The sequence below is a fragment of the Tasmannia lanceolata genome, unplaced genomic scaffold, assembly GCF_043159265.1.
Source record: "Tasmannia lanceolata isolate RefF3 unplaced genomic scaffold, GAP_Taslan_0.1 ptg000018l, whole genome shotgun sequence".
Taxonomy (NCBI): Eukaryota; Viridiplantae; Streptophyta; class Magnoliopsida; order Canellales; family Winteraceae; genus Tasmannia; species Tasmannia lanceolata.
The window spans coordinates 4,679,172-4,689,399 of NW_027518695.1; the positions used below are offsets into that span (position 1 = coordinate 4,679,172).

Genomic DNA, 10,228 nt, shown 5'->3' on the forward strand with positions numbered 1-10,228 from the left:
CATATATATATATATATATATATATATAGAGAAAACGGTTCCTACACATATGTGTAGAGAACTCTCTACACATATGTGTAGGAACCGTTTTCTCATATATATATATATATATATATATATATATATATATATATATATATATATATATATATATATTTTATTGAAATGATATATTCGCCCCCTTTAGGGTAAATACACCAGAGGGGGCTGTCCCATGGAAAAAAGGGCTAATATATCAACTCCCTTATTTTCCCATGTTCATTTGAGTAAATGAAAATTCAATAATTAATTAGTATCACATGGTAGTGTGATTAGTGTCTCTCTCAGGTTATTGTTATATACTTATTTTCGCACCTTCATTTATTAAATGAAAATTCAATAATTAATCAGTATCATTTGGTACTGTCACTATTAAACAAGTATCTATAATATGGGATTTGCTAGGGACCATCGCAGAAGGCATGTGAGAGCAGCCACATAGGCTCACTTTTCAACAGAATTTGTCTTACTCATTTAATTCATCTAATGTGGCTGCTCTCTTATTCAACAGCCGGTCCGCGAAATGCCGTCTGCTGTGGTTCCTAGCAAATTCCCTGTAACATATATTAGACATCAGTATAGTACTGGAAAACAATAATTAACCCGTATCACATGGTAGTATCATTCGTATTTTTTTATGAAAATATTTCTTCATTTCTGTATAAAATTTTCTTGGAAAATTTTCCATAGAAAATAAATTTCCCAGCATTTTGTAAACTCATTTTCCATGAAAAGTGTTTTCCAAAATAAAAAATTTCCTTGTATTCAAGGAAATTGCAAAGCTACTAAACATTTGGGATTTAATGTCTATTTTACATGGAAATTTTTAATAGTAGGGCCCACCATTTTACAAGCAAGATCAGATGCTTCTTATTATGAACTCAGTTTCCTGCACTGGATTCATAGCATCAAATTCAAAAATAGACAGTCCATTTTACCGCCATGACATGATATAAGACATTCAAGAATCAGCAATCTCCGGTAATGTCGGCATCGGACTCCCTGACAGGAAGGATTTGATGAGTACAAGAGCCTGTTTGGGTTTATGCAATGGGACCTCATGACCAGCTCCCCTCACTGTTACAAAGGTGAGACCTTTGTACTCTTGGGTCCATCCTCCAACCTGTTTTAACACAATGGCAGCATGGCATTAATAATGGAATTACTCTACAGTAGGTACTGAGATATGCTACAATAACAAACAAACTGCACCAGATCTAATAATACATTATATCTAACATAAGCTGTCAATTAACAAAATTAACAAGGGCTAATTCAATGCAATAGATCTTATTAAATTTTATATATATATCAGTACTAATAATTGTTGGACTGAGATCATTTCTCAACACAGCCCTTATCTTCCAACTACGTGAGACAAACATAGATATCGACAGTCTTACATAAGCCTGATATTTTCAGAATGGGAAATGAAAAATGCGCCCTTTTCATCACTTGTGACACCCAACAACAGTGTATCTATGACTGCAAGGGGGCTGATGTACTTCACATTTGGAGGAATGAACAGACCTGATTGCCACGAACAATGCAGCTGGGTGTCCCAAGTGATGAAAAGGGGCGCATTTATCATTGCCCTTTCAGAAATTGCCAATATAAAGGTTGTTTGGGATGATAAAACTTATATTCGTATAGCATCTTGATTTATGCATGACCAAAACCTGAAGAAATTATCATCTACTACAAAAAGGATTCAAAAGTAGCAATTTCATTTTATTTGTTTTGATGATCAGGCTTAATGCAATTTCAAACCCAAATATGTCAACCGGGTGTTTTGTCTGTAACCCTTCCTGGCATTAATAAGTATCAAACTCACAGCAAGTTTTAGTTACATACGTTCTCACACCATGCACCAGCTTGAACAGCGGTACTGTAAATATTCTTATCCACATATACCATTAATAATTTACAGGCCCAAAATAATATAAATCATTTCATGATACCCATAAGAACATGTTATTACGAGGGAACCCCAAAAGCCATTCAAAAAAGAAAAAAAAAAACATTTTAAGACATGATCCTGTTCCTATTTATTAGGCGACCCCAACTAGTTTGGGACAAAGGCTTAGTTGACATGAGTTGTATCTTGTTCCTATTTATATACCATAGAGCAGAGGCATGTCATTATTATTTTCCAAGTAATATTTTTATTCAGAGAGTGCCTCCAAATGTGTTTTCTCTGAAATTATAAATTCTGAATTAACCAGGTTTCTGAAATCATAAAAGATGGCACTTCATTTCATAATCATTCATAACTATTGATCATTTTCAATGATGGATTACTATTATAGTGGAAACTGTCCCCCCCAAAAAAGTTATGATAATAATGGATGTATAAACACTATTATCATCATTAATAGAAATATTGCATGATTCTGCCAAAACACAACCACTTTATATTTCTCAAAACAAAATACTACAGAAACAGTGCATACCTGACCATCATCGTACCAAGCATGCCAAGGAGTGACAGTTGGAAGGTGCAGAGCATCTATATTGTACCGAGTGGATGTAACAGGAATTATAGAATCTGTATCTCCACTGATCACATCAAAGGAAACTGACAAACATTAGGTTCTTAGCTCATGGTTTTTTACTAAAAACAGCTTATTACAAATAATATGATCATTCACCACTTGAGTTGGTCCTGAAACCGAGCTTGAAAACTTGATCTAAAATTCTAAATATATTTGGCCAACGAACTCTAAATGGTATAAATAGGCATATATGAATGCATACAAGCACACGCTCTCTAACGCATAGATGGTTCAAATATTTGAAAAGGCAAACAGGTAGTTCTGAATTTGTGGCTGTTTTTTGGTCACAAGCTGGAATGAAATATTATTGATACATGGGTCAATTTTAAAAAGAAAATATGTTTTGGTCGTTTAAAAGCCTTCTCCATGACATCAATGTTAACTCAAACATTAATATGGCAGGAAGTATATGGTGTCTGGTTCTATTTTTTCAAAAGTAAAATAATGGTGGGCAAAGTACAGGTGGGGAGGACTTAAATTATCCAAAGCATTCATTTGTTGGTCCCCAGGATAAATCATGCCTACAAACAATCATCCCCGTAGAAGAACCCAACCCCTCAAATTGTGGCCTGTAAAAAGGATGGTTCGAGTAGAAGGCAAAGGTACAAAAATATCCACAAATCAGAGGATTAGGATTGTCTGATACAGGATATTTTCAGTAGATGGCCCATTCATTCTAGGGTCAAATGGATGAATGGTATATGTATATGCATGTGTGTCTTTCAGGTAAACTTATAAAGAGAAACAATACGAGAAACAAAGTCAGAGGTTATGAGGCACCTGAACATCCAAATGCGTAGTCCTGAATGTATAAGCTCGCGATAAATATGTAGCACAGACCGAGGAGAGTCCTTCCAATTTTCACTAACCATGTCACTAACAAAGCAGAAACAAAAGTTGCATGGTATCAAGAAGACATATCTTGTTATGTGAATTCATCTAGGCAAGATGCCAAAAAAGATCATGAAGTGGTGTTATCAAAGATATTAATGGAAGTGTGGAAGTTGGAAATACAGTACTACGATATTGTATCCTATAACCTACAGGTCCCAGAACCCAGTACAATTGATATGGGTGTAGATGCATGAGAAACTTTGATGACCCAATGCACTACCAATATGGAATAAAGTGAGCATGCCTAAATGTGCATGTAATCTAGTAATCAAAAGTAAAAACAAAAAACTAACTGCTAGCATACTTTTCAAGGAAAAATATCTGGCATGCCTAATATGGAATAAAGTGAGCATGCCTAAATGTGCATGTAATCTAGCAATCAAAAGTAAAAACAAAAAACTAACTGCTAGCATACTTTTCAAGGAAAAATATCTGGCATGGAAACTGAATAAATCAAGAGGTTTTTGGTCAAACCATCAGAAGGAAAGATATAGGTGCGATGTTGAAGTTGGAATCCTTGGTGTTAAATAGATTTCCCTTTTTGATAAGCCAGCAATACCAAAAAAATCATGTCATAGATCTCCTAATGGTAGAGGACATACAAATTGCTAAGATTTAGCTCCCAAAAACCTCAACACTATACTCTAAGCATGCTTATTCAGTGTAATTGCGCTATGGATATACAGTCTTGTAAAAGACTAGCCCTAGGATATATAGAAATTTTGCAGTTCCAATAAGTGCTTTCTTAGGCAGGACTTATACATATAGAAAAGTACGCGCGCGCGAGAGAGAGAGAGAGAGAGAGGAACATATTCCTAAAATACCCTAAACAATAAGCAAATGTTATTTACTTAAATGTTTGGTCTAAGCTTACTCCAATTTATGCAGAAACACTTTGAAAGTGCCCAGTTGGTTGCTTCATGGATAAAAACAAAAAAATATGAGGCATCGTCCAATGACCCACCCAAACCTGTAGGAGTTGACCTTCAACTTATAAACATCTCTCACTATTTTTTCCCAGTTTGATCCCTAACAACCCCACAGTACGAACACATTATACAGAAGAAAAGTTTCAGCTCAACCTATGTGATGATGTAGAACAAATCTACGACTGACACTCTGATACTCAATTATGATGTAACTTGCCGTGCAAGAGTAGGGAAATCTGATTCTCACGAAATTGGGCCCGACCCTTTTACTCCATACGGTTTTTTTTTTTAAAGTTGTTAATTCAAGATACTAGGGCCCCCTATATTTATTTCTTGTAAGTTAATTAGGTGATATGGCCAGATTAAGTTAGATGAGGCCCACTTTACTATTTTGCACAGTTCACGCGCAATGTTCATGCATGCTGTATACTTAAACTAATCATTAAGATTAGGGGTACATATGGAGGCTCATAAATATGGTTGTGTAGAGCTCACTTCTGAGAAATTTTGCATGGAATTTTTTTAAAAGAAGAAGAAGAAAAGTTTGGATTTTCATATGTGCAGTTTCTAGGTTCTGTTGAATCCATCTTCTTTTGGCTGTAATTTTAGCGAAAATAGTTAGTTAGTAACAAAATTAGTAGTTTGGTATTGTGTGTTATTTTCTTTTATTCATTCAGTTTGTTTTCAAAAAATTGAATTAGGCCATGGGGTCGTTTTATGATTAGATTTACCAATCTTGAATCCACAAGATTCAGCACTTGTACATTAGTTTTGTGTCTTGAAAATACTATCGGAATTATGTTTCAATCACACAAAATATGATTGTTCATTGAGTACTTGATTCTGTCAGATTTGATGATTTGTTCTTTATATCATAAATTGCTATCAGAGCATTCATTTACATCTAGAATCTGTTTTGCATCATTTGGTATCAGAGCATCCATAGTAGGATCTACCCTTCATTACAAGACTCTAGAAGATTGGAAATTCCTCCAAGAGAACTCCACGAATAGATCTGTAGGTGTTTCCAATAAAAAAATTTCAAAAAAATTCCACGGACAAAACCAGCAGAAGTTCAAAAACAAAACCGCAAAAATTTTTGAATAAAAATGAACCCATACTCCTTTATTCCAAAAGATTCAAAATTGTCTCCCAACCCCAAAGCAAATACATGTAAGAATAGGGAAAAGAAAAGAACCTAGAAAGGTCTCAAATCATAAACTAAAAAGTCCCTAAATTTAACCAAAATACCCTTGGAGGAGTTTACAAAATCATGTGAACACTTACATGAATAGTGTCTTGAACAGTGTCTTGTCTTGAACAGTAATGTGAACAGCATCGTGGTAGTGGAGTCAGCCTTCTTTTATTCTAAATCACTTAAGAAGCCTACGTGAAACTTAAAGCAAAATGCCTATTGTACTCGTGTGGCTTAAAACCATCTAAAATAATCATTTAGAACTCTATAACTAAAAGAAAGTCACGTTGGTACTAAGGATGGTCTCGCGTCAACACTTGTCACAAAAATAGTATCTTTTTCCTTCTTTGAATTATGTTGCTGATCTAATCCAGCTTCCTGAGTCATGAAGAGTCCCTATCTAGGCACTCTTGCGAGAGTTTTAACAAGATTTGGATGCACCATCCTTCACACATACCGGTCCGCTTCATCTTCAACCTCAACATGAGATTGTACTACACCATGTTCTTAGCTGGGCTTACATCCAGATATCCATTAGGAGCCCATACAACAATGGGTGCTTGGGGATCGAAACCATATTCAGAGGTCCTCTAGAGTTACAAAAAACAGCACATATTTTTAAAAGGAGAACTTTTAGAAACAATGACTAGATATAGCATTAAAATGATTAGAAAAAATAAATAGATATAGCATCAAAATGATCTGGGGCAAATGGACGACTGCTTTAAATACGGAACCGATGATGGGATCACTTGAAGGAATGGGTAGCCAGATTTTTCCCTTGAACAAATAAATGGTTGTGAGCTTCCTAGACCAAATGAAAAGTAATTTCAGTTGTTTAGGAATTTTTCAGATAACATTAAGATCCGGGGGTGTTGTGCACAATCCATACCTGCATGTTTCCCACTTAGATGTTGCAACTGTTGGATCAACATGAAGTGCCTTTTGAACCTCTGGTAAATTAAAGTAAACAGTTGAGTGCCTCTCTGTACATGGGTCATACTTTTCCCTGGTGCGTCCAACCATCTGTTAAGTAGTACCACTATCATTAACACTCTCACGGGAATAATTTCAAAGTTATAGCAAGTCATATAAAAGTAAAAAATAAAACACATATTTAGATAAAAATCAAAACCAAAATAGGATGAGAAAAACTAGATTCCTACCCCATATGCAGGAGAAATAGGTAATTTCTCATTGGTTCATTCAATTGCAAGTCAACCGCCAAATCCAAATATTAAAAAACATTTATATATTCAAATCAAAAGACAAAGTATACAAAGTATTAGCCTACGACCCCGACTATGACGAATACTTACATGTGGTCTTCTCAGTAGCCTATTCGACAAGCTACCATTTCCAGTGCAAGAAGGGGTAAAGATGCTATATGGATCAATATTTCCAAGCTCTTCACTAGCAATATCGAGAACCTTGTCACACTGGGACGAAGTGTGCACAAACGATTGGAAGTCACAGAAAATGTTCAGCAGCTTATAAGTTCCATCAGATATCAAACCGGCAGACCACAGAAATTGGAAAACGCCATAGTGATCATGAAAGTCATCTGTCAGAGCATTTCCCACCTACATCACAAGTATACCTCAGTTAGTTGTTGGCTCTGTTTCGATAGGGCAAAAAGGCCCGATATATCTCCATCTGTCATGAAAAGAGATTGTATAGAGTAGTTAGTAAAACTGTACCATATATCCTTTTAGATTGATTGATTTTTCCCCAGTCAGCTTTTGTGACCACACAATGGCTTGGGCCAGCTGAGGAACATAGTGCCCTAGAACAAGGATTACAGTACTCATAAGTTTCTTTAAAAAGTGTACCTAAGTCAGCGAATTGTTGATTTAAGGTAGCAGTACATTTATGGAAAAAAAAAGAAGTCCATAAAGCACAAACTAATAAATTAGGATATCATTCTGCACCTGCATAGCTCTCTCCTGTCAGATAAAATTCTCTTCCTTTATATTGAGGAAATCGGTTGAGCCACTCCTGCAGAAATACTAATGAATCCTTGGCTGCAAACAAATGGATGGGTCAAATGATGATCACGATGATAACAACAATAAGAAAGAGCTTTGAAGCAGGAATTCGAGGTGAATGGGAAAACAAGGCCAAGCAGTAATTCTAGGTACCAGTCCTTTCATCTCCATTGCTCAACAGATCCTGGGAATTGTTTGAATAGGAGAAACCAACACCAACTGGGGAGTCCACAAATAGGATATTGGCCACTGCAAAATGGTACAAGCATCTAAATGAAGACCTGATAAAATGTAATTAACTAAATTGAATTTATAAAACTGAAGAATAAATGTGGGGCCATTTTTTACCTTTATTCCAAGAGTAAGGATTCAGATAAAGGGTCTTCCCATCTGGCTTAACATGAAAAGGACCAACTTCTTCTGCCTCCCCATAAGCAATGGAAGAACATCCAGGTCCTAAAAACAGCTATTGATTTAGAAATGCACAAAACACCCAAAAGAGCAGCAAAAATGAAAGAAATATCAAACTTGATTATATATTGTAAAGAAGTGATTTCATGTTGGGAAGAGGGGAGGGGGGAATAAAAAGGAGACTTTTTGAGAACTAAACAAATTAAAAGGAGTCTTAATACAGGTCAGCAATGGAAGAAGAACAAAGTTCATAAGAACTGCTCTTTTATCAGGACAGCATATATGATAACAACAGAACAAGAATAGTGAAATGCTCAAAACAGTGTGTATACATTTTTTTGTAATAAAAAAAAATCAACCACACCCAATAAAAAACAACAGACTAGACCAATCAATCACTGAAAATAATAGTAGATAAGATTTAAATAAAATAGAAAATTGCTACAAGAAAGTAGAAACAATAACCATGTCCATAAATCACACATTAAGACATATGTCATATCCACATATCAAACTAACCCATTCAATCAGTTGCAGAAAGAAAGAGACATCTAAAAAACAGAAATGAGAAGAAATGACAAACCTCCATTTAGCCAGAGAACAAGAGGCTTTGTTGAAGGGTCTTCAACAGCTTCAAAGAACCAATAAAAGAGAGCCCTCCCTGACTCTTTGTTGACTGTTACATAGCCAGAATAATGGGCAAAACTTACATTTAAAGACAACCCTGGAAGCTTAAGAACCCTGTCATTCTCTTGTTGGGCAGATGGGTCTGAAGAAACAGAGCTGACCCATTGGAGATTAACAAGAAGAAATAGACCAAGACCCAAAACACACCTCTTTTTCTTCTCCATCACTATTAGGGTTTTGGGGAATCCTCAAGTCCTATCAGTAATCTATATATATTGGTTAGCAGTATTGTGGGATCATGAATTTTTGTAGAGACACGCTTGATTCGAAGTCTGGAGCCTGGACTAGTCTCAGACAGATCATTTCGATAAAGAGAGTCCAATGAAAGGACTCCAAATAAACTGAGGGTGTGTATATATCAAAACAGGGGGATAAATTTTTGTAGAAAATAAAAATATCAGTTCCTTCTTTTGCGCGTTTTGCACGTTTGGCCGTTGATAAAGTGGTAAGGAACTTTACGATCACTCATTCTGATCTGGATTATTTCAGCTTGAAACTTGTCTTCTTTCGGCAAGGTTAAAATTAGGCATGACACCCATCTCAGTTTGTCGTATACGCAGAAGAGGAAAAGAAAACAGATAATGCAAACTCATTTCTCAACAATATAGGTTAAATTTAGGGGTGTCAATACCAACTTGGGTAACTAATTGACCCAGGAAAGCACCTCCTTTTTCCCCCGAGAAAACTAAAATTTGCATGTTCACTTGTCTTCATGGGATTACGAAGGAGCCTAGGTGGAAAATGTCACATCTAACATGGAATTTGGAAAAAATGATGTGGAAATGAGTATTTTCTCACAAGTGTGAGATTCCTTTTTCCTTTATTTTGGTCGGATTTGCTTACCCAGAAAACTAGTGAAAAAAGTGGGCAAGCAGTTTCTTAGGAAACCTTTTCTTGCACAGTTTTTTGCGCAAGTGAATAGGTGCGAAAAACCTTTTCCTGCACAGTTTTTCTGGATTTCTTTTCCTATTGCAACGTTAGATTCCCGGAAAACCTTTTCTTTTCCTTTCTCTGAAAAACAAGTGAACAGAGCCTCAAGTAATGTACCAAGTTCCCTGTATTGAAATTTGTAGGGCCCATCTTTCATTGAATCAAAGCGTTCAGCTTGTAAGGTAGCAACTTTGAAAATGGGATTCCGTGTTGAAAATAAAAACTGGCTAGATGTGACTGTTGATTTGACCTTTTCAAGATGTATTTATTGCTCTTATGGGGATTTGAGCTCCCTTCTTTTGTATTTTAGTGGACGAAGGCCCCAATGAATGATGCCCCTTGTTTTTTCCCCAAAACGGATTCCCATTTTCCTAGTAGTGCTCCAGATGGGGTGTTTGTAACCCACCATGCCATATTTGCAAAACGAGTAATCTACGTTACTAATTTAAGAGTAATGATATTTGGCCCTTTTCTGCAAATGAGGTAAGGTAAGGTAAGGTTGAGGGTCACTACACCGAATTCAAGTAAAAGATGAATTAAAATTTTAAAATGACAAAATTACCCTTTAGTTAGAGAATGTTAGGGGTGGCATTTTGATCT

At 35.8% G+C, this 10,228-nt stretch overlaps 1 protein-coding gene across 1 annotated transcript; it reads right to left on the bottom strand.

Annotated features, from left to right (window-relative positions):
• Window positions 1-776: 776 nt before the first annotated feature.
• On the bottom strand, window positions 777-9,015 carry LOC143849727 (serine carboxypeptidase II-2-like). Its single transcript, XM_077358890.1, has 10 exons — window positions 8,595-9,015; window positions 7,949-8,056; window positions 7,754-7,849; window positions 7,544-7,636; window positions 7,313-7,398; window positions 6,932-7,195; window positions 6,505-6,638; window positions 3,375-3,470; window positions 2,493-2,598; window positions 777-1,162 (listed from the first exon to the last, which is right to left on the bottom strand). Exons 1-10 carry the CDS (start codon window positions 8,860-8,862, stop codon window positions 1,001-1,003), a joined length of 1,413 nt encoding a protein of 470 aa, XP_077215005.1. The 5' UTR covers window positions 8,863-9,015; the 3' UTR covers window positions 777-1,000.
• Between the last annotated feature and the right edge of the window lie 1,213 nt (window positions 9,016-10,228).

Coding starts and splice junctions, on each gene's coding strand:
- LOC143849727 (XM_077358890.1), bottom strand. CDS start 8,862: ATGGAGAAGAAAAAGAGGTGTGTTTTGGGTCTTGGTCTATTTCTTCTT. Junction 7,399..7,543: donor GACAGGAGAGAGCTATGCAG/GTGCAGAATGAT, acceptor TCCTTGTTCTAG/GGCACTATGTTCCTCAGCTG. Junction 7,196..7,312: donor TCAATCTAAAAGGATATATG/GTACAGTTTTAC, acceptor CTTGTGATGTAG/GTGGGAAATGCTCTGACAGA.